Consider the following 14,575-nt stretch of genomic DNA (forward strand, 5'->3'; position numbering starts at 1 on the left):
TACAATAATCAAGTAAATGTAAGTGAGGCCAAGGGCTTATGTTGGGCTGTTGTACACACAGAGGTCCAGGTTGTGTAGCGACCTCTCTAGGCTGGCTGTGGAGGCACGTGTATCATGCACTGTTTGATTATGCTCACTCACACTATATAATTACATTACTTTTTCCCTCTTGAGGAGAAGTGTTCATGTACAGATGTCCATGTCTTCATCGGTAGGTGACGACTGCTGGAGCAGGTGTCATGCTGGCACAGGAAAATATGGCACCCACTCCACCTTGAGAGGTCAAAAGGGAACATTGGTGATGGTGCTGTACCCATGTCCACATCTGGTCAGCCACTCAAAAATGTAGGCAGTGGAGAAGACGACTCCGGTGACAGGGGCTGCGAACATGAAGGTGGCCCAGCATTGATTACTCTTCAGTCAGCCCCCAGAGTGAAGATGGCACTGGAGCTGGAGGAGGTGTGGACCATGCCATGTGGACCAGCACAGATGGTGAATGTGGCCACAGGAGCAGAGGGCTCTCTGGTGCACTGTCAGTCACATGTGGTCGGAGCTGGTTGTTGTGTCATGACACCAAGCCATCAGAGGTGTGCACGATGCATTGCCTGAGCAATGATGGATGACTGCTAATATCCACTTAATGCACTGGTCAGACCTGCAGACCCAGGCTATGGAGCCCGGATGGAATCATTGTGTGTGGGTGCTGATGGGTAGCTGGGTGTTGGCCAGAGCAGATTAGGTGGCATATGTGGCATATGGAGCTGGCAGCTGTGAAGCAGCTCCATCAGGCTGCGTTCATTGACTGGAGTGAACCTATATGAACTCAAGAACCTATCAAGTGCTGCGTCAAGACAAGATTGAATGATATATTTTTTCATCTGGGTTTTGAATGTACAGACCAGCTGCTTCACCTCTACATTGTGCTGAGGATGAAAGGGAGGGGATATAACATGCCAGATGCCACTCACTATCTGTACAAAAATCTTCAAAATCGTGAGACACAAACAGTGGACTGTTATCTGTGACAAGTGTATACAACAGTCGTTCTAAGGGGAAAAAAATCTTTGAGAGGTCTGTGACTGTAGCTGCCATGGATATGGATGGGCAACAAACCACATAAGGGAATTTTAAGAAAGCATCAGCTTCAAGCCAAAAGGAGTTAAGGAAAGGTCCCACAGAATCGGCAGGAATATACTCCCAGAGGTGCTGGGGCCAGGCCACGGGAAAAGAAATGCCCATGCCACCACTTGATGGGTGGCACACTGCAGACAGGCTGTCAAAATGCATGTGATCTCATTGTCAATACCCGGCCAAAACACATACGGAGAGGCCAGCAATTTTGTCCACAGTATTTTGACTTCAGTGTCTAAATGGAAGCACAACAGTTCATCCTGATTAAATGCTGGATCGGGACCAATCGGCAACCAAGAAAGAACATCCACATAAGTGTGTTGTGGTGTGGGTTGTAAATGAATCTCATATTTATAGCATGACAAAATCAGAGCCCAGCATTGCAGGTGGTGAGCTGCTTTGTCTGGCAAAGATGCAGAATTGTTGAAAAAAGAAACCACAGGTTTATGATCAGTAATCAAATGAAACTTAGAATTTTTTAGGAAAATATGAAATTTTTTGAGCGCATACACAATAGCAAGGGTTTCTTTTTGTATCTGCAAGTAGTGCTGTTGCATCTGATTGAGAGTTTTGGAAGCATAAGCAATAGGGCGTTGGGAACCATCTGCATATTTGTGCATGAGAACGACCCTAAGGCCATACAGGGAGGCATCTGTGGTGGAAACAAGATGATGGCCTGGTTGGAAGCTAACCAAGCAAGGTGTCAAGTGTATTTAATAGGGTAAAAGAACTCTCACAGCCGGGCGACCAGTGAAAAGGAACATCTTTCTGTAAGAGAGAATATGGCTGGGCCAGTGTGGCTGCACCAGGAAGACATTTATGGTAGTATGCAATCTTCCTGAGAATGGCTTGCAACTCTATGATGTTGGCGAATGCAGCAAAGCTGTAATGGCTTTGACGTGCTAGAGTAAAGGCTTGACACCAGCATGCAAGACTTCAAAACTGAGGGCGATGGTAGGTGGATGAAAAAAATTGTGATTTGTCCAAGTAACATTTCAAACTGGTGGCCTGTACCGCTGTGAACAAGGCACAAATGTTCATCTGCTGAGGAACCTGAGACCACAGTATCATCCAGGTAGTTGATGCACTCTGGCACAGAAGTTGTGAGTTGCTCCAAATATCATTGGAAACTGACATGTGTGCTAGCCACACCAAATGGCAGTCACTGGTCTTGATATAACCCGAAGGGGGTATTCACTATGAGAAGACATTTGGTATCATCACCCAGGGGGAATTGTAAACAGGCTTCTGACAATCTATTTTGGAAAAATATTGGCACCTGGAAAGCCATATAAAGAGTTTGTCCAGGCGGGGTAAGGGATAGGTATCAATAATAGACTGTGAATTTAACACCACAGAGCTGAAGGCTGCTGTTAGTTTTCTTCATAATTACCAACAGAGCAGTCCTATCAATAGAGAAGACAGGTTTGATAACACCCAAAGATGTAACTGGATGTAGTTCCAATTTGTCTTGCACCTGTTAAGTTACTGGGACTGAGTGGGCATGAAAAAAACTGGGGCACCCCATCAGTTTTGGGCATGTCGTCGGTTTCATTGTGATGTGAGCTTTGAAATTGGTAGCACACCCTAAACCTCCATAAAATAGGGAGGAATATCCTCAGCAGAACATGCCCAGTTGTTGGTACAGAACCTGATCAGATACCAGATCCATCCATCTGTCCAGTGTGGTGCCTTAAATCCACCAAATGCCAGATCGGGACTGGTATGGTACTTCAGTGTGTCACATCATGTAACTGAGGTGGAACATGGGCACCAGTGTGATATGTGCCTAAAGGGATGTGGAAAGCCACCTAAAAATTACATCCAGGCTGGTCAGCACACAAGTCCCCTTAGTTAAACTGCAAGGTGAATTTGATCGTGGGGTGATGCTCCTGCCCATGTCCTAGAAATGGATGCTTTAAGGTGCTGAGCTATCTGAGCAAGTCAACATTCACTTGTGATTGGGAAATGAAAATATTAGTACTTAATAGGGAGCAAGTTATGCATTGATCCCACATATTTCTGTACTTGTAGGGTATTCGAAGGCTGCTATTATGAAGATGTTCATTGTAATTGGAGCCAGAGTTGGGTGTTAAGGCATAACATGACTGTAACAGCCTATCTGTGACACACATTTTAACTGGTGCCAGTTTGAATCTGGAAAAAAGAAAATAATCTATGTAATCTACATGAGTTTGTAGTATCAGCCACTACCCAGTTAGCCACACTTTGAAATACATATGCTTCCAGTTACGCCGCTGCGTTTCCTACAGCTGCCACTGCGGCACAAGGGTGATGCCACAAACGATTATGCTGTTGCCAGTGAGATGCAAGCATTCCCTCTCCGGAGCTGTATCAGTGCGTGTATTAAAGTTTGAACATTCATGCACTGAGCCATTTTTATTTTTTTGCCAGTTCAATAACATTTACAGATTTTTATAGTGGCCAGGGCATGACATCATCTGTGTAGACATTGTATTGAAGAGTGACATATTTATAAATCTTTTGTATCTGTATATGTTTCAATATTCAAAGCCACTGGTAGCGACTGATGCTGCAACTACATCTACAGTTATGTATTGTTTTTACTATTTGATATGGGATGTAGAATAAATTAGTCTCTTCATCCTCTGTTCATGAACAGCATCTGTTCTGCACTCCTGTATCCACTAAAGAACCACACAGTGTGCAAAAAAGAAGTTATAACAGAGTGTAGCTAGTAAATCACATAGGGGATTTTAGGAATATTAATTTTTGTGTAGTTGGCAAGTGTTTGAATAAAGAGAATCAGTTTTCACCAAAGAAAAGGACAGTTATTTATTAACAGATATTGTTTAACACTCATTTACACACATCACCCAATTGTACTCGAATACACACCTTGTATCTGTGAGATACACATTTACTTAACAGAAAAAGTAACGTTTTGGGTTCCCCAGGTGAAAAAGTACCCATACAACATCAAAGTAAAAATTTTATTTATTAAATAAACAATGTATAAACTTTTTGAATAAACTAGTTCATAGAAATTCAGTCAAAAGAGTTAAACCTGACTAGTACTGCAAGTACTAGTAAAAAGGAAACAAACAAAACAATGTCCCCAATAACCCCTACTTTTACAGAACGTCACTCTGAATTACTTTCATCATTGTCATGATCGATTTTACAGCTACCAACACAAAAATAGTCGCTTGGTTGTAGGCATAAATATTGGCCACGTCCTTTGGACCATTTTATTTTCATTGTCCCAGCAAGGTTGGTGGCGCTTACATTTATGGGCTTCAGCATCAGATGTTGCAGAATTGCTTGAAGTTTGTGGTATTTGATCTTGAGGAAGAAGTTCTTTATGACGTAAGGCCGTAGTGGGAGCCGTGATCACCTAATGCAATGATCCATTTATGCCCTTTTTCTCAAACTGAGGAAGGAAAAGTCAGAGAGGTAGCATGTTTTGTCCATTTCCGAGGCAAATAACTTAGCTGTTGATACCAACTGTGTTTAGACACTGCCATTGGCCACCTTTTCATGCCTCTGTGGACACTAAGGAGCACAAATTTTGTCAACCATGTCCACACCAAGTTTATGTTTATTATAATACATAATCATTTCTGGTTTTCTTTTTTCCCCACTTACTTCATCAATTGCTCCATCGAGATACATACTGGAAATCTAGAGCATATTCTTCTTATTCTTTTTGTTGTGTGGCACATATGAAACTATAGTGCCTTCTTTCTTGAAAGCAAAATGCTGCAGAATGCCTCTCTGTTTCTTACATCTTTCATTTCTTTTGGAATTAGCCATTTGATCTTTTTTAAAGTCCCCACATATGACTGGCTGTCTTTTGCTGACAAGGGCCGAAGGAGAGTAACATCACTGAACCAGTTTTCAGCTGTTATATTACAACTGGATTTTCTGAGATGGGCTACCAGACATGGAACAACATCCACAGATTTATTACTAACCTGGAAAGGGCCATCAGGTTGCTTGCCTGCATAAATTTCCTTGTTGCATGTATAACACATGCTTGAATCTATAGCAGCAAATATTTTAACTCCATATTTGGCTGGCTTGGGAGGTATATATTGAATAAAGTTGCACATACCCCTAAAAGCCTCCAATTTCTCATTGATGGTGAAGTCTTCTGCTTGGTATATCTCTTTACACCTCTTGATGAATTTTTAAAAAATGCCCCTTATAGGGGCAAGATAATTAAGTGCTCTTTTCTCTTCTCTGGTTTGTCTGTCATTGAATTTTAGAGTTTGAAATAAGAAGTGAGACCGGTTAATGCCTATGGTGAGACAGAGTATCTCAATTCGGAATCCATCACCAACCCATAAATCTGAAAGGCGCAGTTTCCCTGCTTTATAAATTCCAGCAGTATAGAGAACACCAATAAATGTTTTTATTTCAATTTTGTCGGTCTTTTTAGCGTCTCTTCACATGAATAACTATGTTGGATGCTATCAGTATATTAGTCAGTGAAAATTACAACAATTTTTAACATGCTGTCATAAAATAAACAGAGCCAGCTTTCCAAAATGATCTGTGACTCTTTTGCCTTTCCGACTGTGCCTGGGAGTTGCTTTTTGAGACATATATAAGAGGTTTCAATGCCTCTAAAATTAGGTGGAGGTCTGAATCACTTTGTTCAGTGTCATAATTCTCTTCACATTCTTGAACCTCTCCTCTCAGTGTCTACTCCATCTTGTGGAACCTCTAGAATGATGTTTGATATTCCTTCAGGAGCTGAAGCTAATGAAGGTAGACTTTCTTTATCATCACTCTGCTCAAAGCCATCAAATAGAAGTTGGTGAATTTGTTGGATGTTGATGGGGTTATCAAGATCATACTGTGCTGTTTTTGTCACCATTTTGAATCTGACAATAAAAAATCTGGGTTTTGGAAAAACAAGTTATGTACAAGTACCTTGGACAAAATAAAGTTAGTCAGAAAATTTGGAATAGACAAACTAACATAAATACATGCATTGTATCAGAGAGCTACATGAGTATGTATCAGGTACACAAATCGCATTTTCACAAAAATAATTATAATCACAAGGTATCACAATCTACACTAAAAAGAAAATTGAAGGGTAAAATAAAAAAAATGAAACATTTAGAAATACTTACTTAAAACATGTGACATATCTATCAGATACAAAAGTAAATTAATTGCCTCTCATGTGTGGGATATGCAACAATGCTTGACTAACCTGTTAAGGAACATGTGCTTGAGGAACAGGAGAGAGGAAGACAACATTGCCCGTGCATGGCTAAACCTGTCATCAAACATGCTCAACCGTGTATCTGTCACATACATAGCATGTAATGGAGTGTTAATTCAACTCATCAAAAATCCCTTAGATGATCCACTTTGAAATGTTATTTCAAAGTTGTGGTGAAATTTTCAAATAAAAGGATTGAAAATTGTTGGAGTTGTGTGACATTTTGAAAAATCGTTTTCTGACAGAAATGTGTTTGAACTTTTGAAATGTGGTTATAAACATGAACAATCTCTTACCACTAATCTGCTGTTCCAGGACTGACCTATCATACTGTTGCCATTGTGATAGAAATCATATCCACTAGTTTATCATAGAGCAACTGAAATATTGGTTGTGGCAATTACATGAATGCACAAAACTTTAGAATTCCATTTAGCCTTACTTCAAGCAGTTGTATTGCTTTGATGATTTGGGAGTTGATTTCATATGTGTGCTAGATACTCTTACTGTTTGGTATAGTAACTTCTGGGCAGTTGACAAGCAATAATTATTGTGATGCCTAAGCCTCAATGACTTTGTTCTTGCAATGTGATGTCTGCATTGCATGTTTTACATTTAATGTGTTGAGAAATAAAAGGGAAAATGGAAAGTAAATTTATAGTCCTATAGTGCGATCCATACTTCACATCAAAATCATGGTCGCTGAATTTCAGTTTCTTTGCAGAGGCAGTGACTCCTTCTGAACTGCTCTCACCCTCATATCTATTATTTGGACGCTTTTATGACATACTGCTTCAGTGCTGCATTGGATAAGATCACAAATAAACTATCAAAAATAAATACTGCACACTAAAATCAAGTTTCTAAGCAAACGAGTTGTCTTCTTGGTACACGTACTGATGCCAAGCTAATGTATTATTGTTTTGAAATGCTTCTAACTATATCCAGACACTACAGGGGGTATAAAGTTGGTGAGCATGGTGTAAGGCCATCTGAGGCACTAGAGGAGGAGCTCAGAGTTCCATTGAAAAATTTCTTTCAGGGATTAGACTTTGTGCCTCATATTTTAGAAGGTTCAAAGCATCTTCTAAGCCAGAAAAAACAAATGATTTCTTGAAAATTCTATGACGGTGTTACTCCTTAAAGAATAAATACCCCAACTGTGAACGACTACAGAAGCTCAATAGTCAAGGAAATACCTGGGGTTGGTGACTGGTATTTGCTAACATGCATAGAACTGTAAACTGGTCTAATGCTAGCCATCCATGTATGTAGTGTTCTTTAACATACTCATGCCTCCTGGGTGGTGCTAAATAGTGAGAATCTGAGGGAACTCTGCCAGCTATTCCTAATTTGTTTGGTGAGCTCTCTGGCTGTAGCATTGCATGTATGTTAGGCAAGCTGCCACTCTTGACGATGGCTAAACACTAAGGTGGCTTGCTGAACTTCACATTGTTGCAGATGAAATGTTGCATATGGCTTGAAGTGATGCAAATGTTCATGTTTTTGCACAGTGGGTTGCATTCCAGCTTGTGCAATTTGGTTGCTAGATGCACTATAATAATGAGAGACCTGTAGAAGGATGCTCAAGTTCTGACTTGCTCTGCATCAATGCCCTTGCTCTAGCAAGAGCAGATGGATCCTGTCAATGGGAAGGGAGAATATGACTAAATGGGTATTAGGTTTACCCATGTACACAAGCTCTACCAGCATGAATCAGCACTTCCCATGCTTCTCATTTAACCAATGTGGTTCATAAACCCCAATCTTTCAACATTAGCATTGGGATGAATGTGTCAACATGAGTGCCTACACATAACCAATTATGAGACCTTAAGTGGATAGTCCACAAGAAGAACTAACTCGTAAGAATAACAAAGTAACAGGATATAAGTTCATCTTGAGTAATTGATTTTAATCAAAAGAGAGAAGGTGACATCCAAAAAAGGTATCTCTTTCCTGTGTTAATTAAAATGTTAGGGTCAATCAATGTGGCAGTGAAAGCAGCTGACCTTCATGTTGGTACACCACTGTTTTAGATGGCTACCACTGAGAGGCAAAATTTTTAAGATAAAAATAAATAACAGCTATCTGACCACATTGATCAGGGGTGCAGTATTTCACATCTGACATTATTCCCACCCAATATAATTAATCCTAGACCATCAAATTGACCACTCTTCTTTGCATTTTCAAGTTTATTTTCCAAACTTTCGTGTGCTAGAGGAACCTGTTGAGCCTCGACCTACGAACTACGCTCACCCATTTTCTTTCCCTAATTCCAGCATGCACACTAGAGACAGTGATCATGTGTGTGTTTGTGTGTGTGTGTGTGTGTGTGTGTGTGTGTGTGTGTTTGTGTGTGTCGTTCTTGTTTGTGTTTTCTACTTTAGGAGAAGGCCCTTTGGCCAAAATATCAAGGGTATAGCAATCTTTTTGTTGTGCTTGTCTCCTCTATGTGGTGAGTAGCAATCCATGCTTTTCATAATATTGTCATTATTCCATCCTGTATTTTCTATTGTTTAAATAATAGATTAGTATGCCAGAATGGCCCAAATTAATTAATAGACATGGACATTATAGGCAAATTGACTGAAAATTGTTGCAGCAGTGTTCACCAGTATTGCGTACATTTTCATTCCTGTTCACCTAACAAACAGGTAGCTGGCAGTGATGATTGTCATCCACACAACACTGAAAATCATATTATTTGCTCCATATTTTCTTCCTTATGGCCCATTTGATGAAAGAGCTCCCATAGAGCTAATTAAATATTTCTCCTTGTCATTCTTCCTTGTTTTAGATTTGGATGCATATTGTATGCTGTGGACATACAAAAACAACTTACCAGGGCTTGTGTTCTTGAATGCCTTGTGTTATTGGAACATAGTTGTCTTCTGAACAGAAATCAAGTGATAGATTTTAACTAACCACAAGATTGCTCTTACTTATTAACATTTCCATTTGCTTCCTTACCCATGCTGACATTTCTCTTGCCCATGCTGGCATTACCAAATATGAAATGTCTGCTGATCTTCAGTCCAATGACAATTTTCCAGTATTGCTATGTCTTTTAGACATAGCAGTCCTAAAAGCCAACTGCCATGTTGAATGCTCAGTGAAGTCAACTGGACTGTTTCAACAGAATAGTGTCTAAAACTGGTTGTTAACTGGGCTGTTTCAGTGGAAATAGTGTCTAAAATTGGTTGGATCACATCACGAACTTGATTTTCCATATCACACTGAATCCACGCAAAAAGTTCAAGATAATGTAGGAAATTGCCTGTCCCCTATTGAAATGACAAATGTTGATCTGTAATATGAAACAGGTGGGCAGCACTACAAAAATTCAGTTCCGGGCTCTCAGAAGATAACCTAGCAGCCTTTCAGTTCATTAGGTCAGAGGCCTGGCAAATGATGAAGATAGGAGGAAAAAATCATTGTAAGAATTTCTGACTTATATTTTTCAATTCCTTAAAACTCCCAAGAGAATGGAAATTGAGGAGATGTGATAAAGGGAGACTGAAGAATATCTCTACCATATCAAATAACTGGATGGTTTTATTTTCTAAGGAATTATTCTCTTTTTTTTAGTTAAAAAGTGAAAAGTGGGATTTTCTGTTCAGAACAAATATATTTTTCAAATTCTGTTGTTACGTTGTATTGCTACTTAAGAAATAGCCTCCATAATTAGTGTTTGGACTTGTGGTTTATGAGAGCCCCATACAATCATTTCATGTACCATCTTTATTGTTCCACTTTCAATTTGTAATTACTTTACAGAGTTGTAATGGGGAACTTGCAGCTTGCCATGCACAAGATAATCACATCACATTTCAGCTACAATACCTGTTGATCATTGTGTTTCTTCTCTTTCCAGACTATAGAAATGCAAGAACGGAAAATGTATGCAGTAAAATGTGTGTTGATATCAAACGATGATGAAATAGCTTTAAACCAGCAGAATGAAATTGAAATCTTGAAGCACTTGAAGACATGTCCAAGAGCAGTTACCATGTTTCAGTAGTAAGTTTCTTACAGATGTTTATTAATGACTAAGGTTATTCTCACTTCCACAAGACTCAGTGCAAACATTTCATTTATACTGATGTAGATAAAAATGACAGTAATCTCTGTTTCAGCAAGGAATACCAGGCTGTACGGTCACTGTTCATTCAGCAGGAAATGGGAGATGTGGACTTAGCACAACTAATTGAAAGCGTCGATGATTTAAACATGCATGATATTTTGTATTTTTGGAATGAAATGTTAACAACAGTCAATGAAGTGCATAAATGCGGTGAGTGCAAACAGTATTGTAGATTAAATGAAATTTCAGATTTATGTCTATAAGCAGCCTCATTTATTGTGCTGATGATGTTCCAGGTGTTATTCATGGTGACCTAAAACCATCAAATTTTGTGTTCTTCCGTGGTGTATTAAAGCTGACAGACTTTGTATCGTCTTACAAAACTGTACTTCCATGTGACAAAATTCGGAGGACAAAGTATCATGGAGCAGTGAATTACATGAGCCCCGAAACAGCCCAAAATAACATAGTGAGTTGACAAGTGGCAATTACTCGTATATAAGATAGATTTGTGTATGTGATTGTATCTACAATTTTTTCTTGATTTACATTGAAAGTTGCCTTTGTTTGAACACTTAGAATGTGTAACTGATTTTGAAGGATTCTGCTTTGTATGTGAGACAGTTGTAGGTTTAAGTTGGGGGATAAAGAGAAATTAAACAGTGAAATATCATCTTACAGTACCAAGATGGTCACATTATTTGAATCAGGCTTCTCCAGTTAAAACAAAGAAAAATCCAGGGTGGAATGTAACAATATTATGGAGGAAAGCATAGTTACTACTCACCGTATAGTCGAGACACTGAGTCGCAGATAGGCACAACAGTAGCCACAACAGTGGCTTCAGTAGCCAGAGACTGTGGTCATGTGTGTGTGAGTTGTGTGTGTGTATGTGTGTTTTGTCTACTTGTGACGAAGGCGTAGGCAGCTGAAAGCTCACTTTCTGACAGCCTTTTTTTTTGTGCCAGCTGCCACTTAAGCATCTCCGCTGTATGGTGAGTATCAACTACCTTTTCATAATATTGTTACATTTCTCCAGTTAAAAGTATGATACACTTAATACATTGCCTCACTCAGTTTTTTGTTTTTTTTTTCAAAAGTGAGAAATTTCCAAGTAATATACTATTTGAAAACAATATTGAAATACTCATTGCACAATATAAATGGTGAAATCAGTAAAGGTAACCAATAAATGTACAGTGAAGATGAAGAGCACTGAATAGCCCTCTACCCAAGAACTTGAACATAGTAACATAGCTGATGAACTTGAGCTTTCTTTAGAGCAAACACAGTGAGCATGTTGTGTTATTTGGACTACAGTGCTTGGATAATGTGGCTTCATGGAATGGTTACTAATACATTACTTAATGGTTGTTCTGCAGAACACACAGAGTGAGTATATGAGTCCATTTGCATCACAGTGCTTGGAGAATTTAGTTCTGTGTGAAGTAGTTTATACAAATAGTAAATCTCAGCTAGTCTTCTTTGGAAAAGTGGGAGGAGGAAAGAACATATGTACTCACAGTTATTGTCCAAATATATACTAATAATATGATATATACTAATACTATATATACTGTTAATGTAATAAATTGAAGTCACCACCAACTACACTGAAGAGTCAAAGAAACTGGTACACCTGCCTAATATCATGTAGGCTCTCCGTGAGCATGCAGAAGTGCCGCAACATGATGTGGCATGGACTCGAATGATGTCTGAAGTAGTACTGGAGGGAACTGACACCATGAGGCATTCCAGATGTGCTCAATAATGTTCATGCCTGGGGAGTTTGGTGGCCAGTGGAAGTGTTTAAATTCAGAAGAGTATTGCTGAAGCCACTCTGTAGCAATTCTGGATGTGTAGGGTGTCATATTGTCCTGCTGGAATTGCCCAGGTCCGTCGGAATGCACAATGAACATGAATGGATGCAGGTGATCAGAAAGGACGCTTCCGTATGTGTCACCTGTTAGAGTAGTATCTAGACATATCAAGTATTGCATATCACTCCAACTGCACATGCCCCACACAATTACAGAGCCTCTACAGCTTGAACAGTCCCCTGCTGACATGCAGGGTCCATGAATTCATGAGGTTGCCTCCACACCCATACACGTCCATCCTTCAATACAGTTTGAAATGAGACTCACCCGACCAGGCAACATGTTTCCAGTCATCAACAGCCACCCAATGTCTGTACTGACGGGCCCAGGCAAGGCATATAGCTTTGTGTCGTGCAGTCATCACAGGTACACGAGTAGGTCTGCGGCTCCGAAAGCCCATGTCAATGATGTTTCATTGAATGATTCACACACTGACACTTATTGATGACCCGTCATTGAAATGTGCAGCAATTTGCAGAAGGGTTGCACGTTTGTCACATTCAACGATTCTCTTCAGTCATCGTTGGTCCCGTTCTTGCAGGGTCTTTTTCCAGCCACAGTGATGTCAGAGATTTGATGTTTTACTGGATTCCTGATGTTCACAGTACACTCATGAAATGGTCATACGGGAAAATCCCCACTTCATCTCTACCTCAGAGATGCTGTGTGCATCACTCGTGCGCCGACCGTAATGTCACGTTCAGACTCACTTAAATCTTGATATCCTGCCACTGTAGCAGAAGTAACCGATGTAACAACTTTGGCAGACACTTATTGTCTTACATAGGCATTGCCAATTGCAGCACAATATTCCGCCTGTTTACATATCTCTCTATTTGAATCCACATGCCTATACCAGTTTCTTTCGCAATTCAGTGTGTATACTAATAATAAAACTATAAAACCATTGTGTCTGTCTGTCTGTTTGAACACTCTATTCTTCAAAACTATTATACAAATTTTTATGAGGTTTTCATGACATAGCTTGGGACTATGTATAGGCTTTATTTCATCAAAATTTCTTAGTAATTTGGATATTTAATAATCATGGCTTAGTACATGGATGGCACTGTTAGTTTTTTTAAATAACTGACAGACATATTTTTGCAAATTTATGTCAGTGACAGAATTAAACGCCACAGTCTTACCTTTATGAAGATGAGCTAACAGTGGGTAGGATATACAAATTTACTTATTTTGCTTTGTGTATTAAATACTTGATGAACTTGCCTTGCTTCATTTGATAGGCTGTTTTTATATTGTGTGCCGTGAAAAACAAATTTATTAAGTTTGCTTTGTGATTTGGATGCCTACTCATTACATTTTGATTTCATTTTGTTTATGGATAAAAATGCTAAGGAAACAGTCCAGTCTTTCTCAATACACCATAAAACTGAAAGCTGTGATGGCAGTGAGTGCAGTCAGTTAACTGTTGTAGTGTATCTTCACTATGATATGGCCTCATGGTGAAGATACAGTCCAGCAGTTCGTCGATCACATGAATGGTATCCATCCCAACATTAAATTTACTGTCGAGGTGGAGAAGCATGGCAAGCTACCATTCTTGAATGTTTTGGTTGAGCGGAAGGCAGGAGCTTAGTGTGGTCATTCAGTGTACCGGAAACCAACACACACTGATCGGTACTTGAACGCCAATAGTTTCCACCACCCTGTACACAAGAAAGCGGTTCTGAACACGTTGGTTCATAGAGCCAAGATTATCTCTTACAGTTACCACCTACACTCTGAATTGCAGAACTTAAAATGTGTTTTCGGGGAAAATGGATTCAGCGAAAGAGACATCACAAGTGCTTTCAAGGGCAGCCGATGAAAGACACCTGGTGAATCAGTAGAAGAGGCCAAATGAACTGCATTCCTGCCATACTGTGGAGCAACTAGCAGCAAGTTAGGATGTCTGCTGCAGAAAGATGGGCTAAGACCAGTGTTCTGGCCCGCCCCCAAGATACGAGATATGTTGCGCCCTGTTAAAGATGACATTGCTCTTCGAGTATCTGGCATGTATGGTGTACCCTGTGAATGTGGGAGCATGTATATCGGACAAACAATTTGCACGGTTGCAGGGCATTGTACTGAGCACAAGCGCCATATAAAACAAAGGGAGCTTGAGAAGTTGGCCATAGCAGAGCATTGCCTAGAAAATGGACATAAAATACAGTTCAAAAATACAAAAGTATTGGCTCATGCACCTACATATTGTGTCTCCGTTATAAAGGAAGTGGCTGAGATTTG

The 14,575-nt window shown here is 39.6% G+C and overlaps 1 protein-coding gene across 1 annotated transcript in view; it reads left to right on the plus strand.

Moving 5' to 3' along the window:
• Window positions 1-14,575, plus strand: part of LOC126248219 (uncharacterized) — a 185,473-nt gene that overhangs the window by 149,984 nt on the left and 20,914 nt on the right. The window contains exons 7-9 of the mRNA XM_049949042.1: window positions 10,236-10,381; window positions 10,498-10,655; window positions 10,742-10,914. Of these exons, the coding sequence (XP_049804999.1) occupies window positions 10,236-10,381; window positions 10,498-10,655; window positions 10,742-10,914 (477 nt within the window). The remainder of the gene's footprint in view (window positions 1-10,235; window positions 10,382-10,497; window positions 10,656-10,741; window positions 10,915-14,575) is intronic.

Source organism: Schistocerca nitens, chromosome 3 (assembly GCF_023898315.1).
Source record: "Schistocerca nitens isolate TAMUIC-IGC-003100 chromosome 3, iqSchNite1.1, whole genome shotgun sequence".
Classification (NCBI taxonomy): domain Eukaryota; kingdom Metazoa; phylum Arthropoda; class Insecta; order Orthoptera; family Acrididae; genus Schistocerca; species Schistocerca nitens.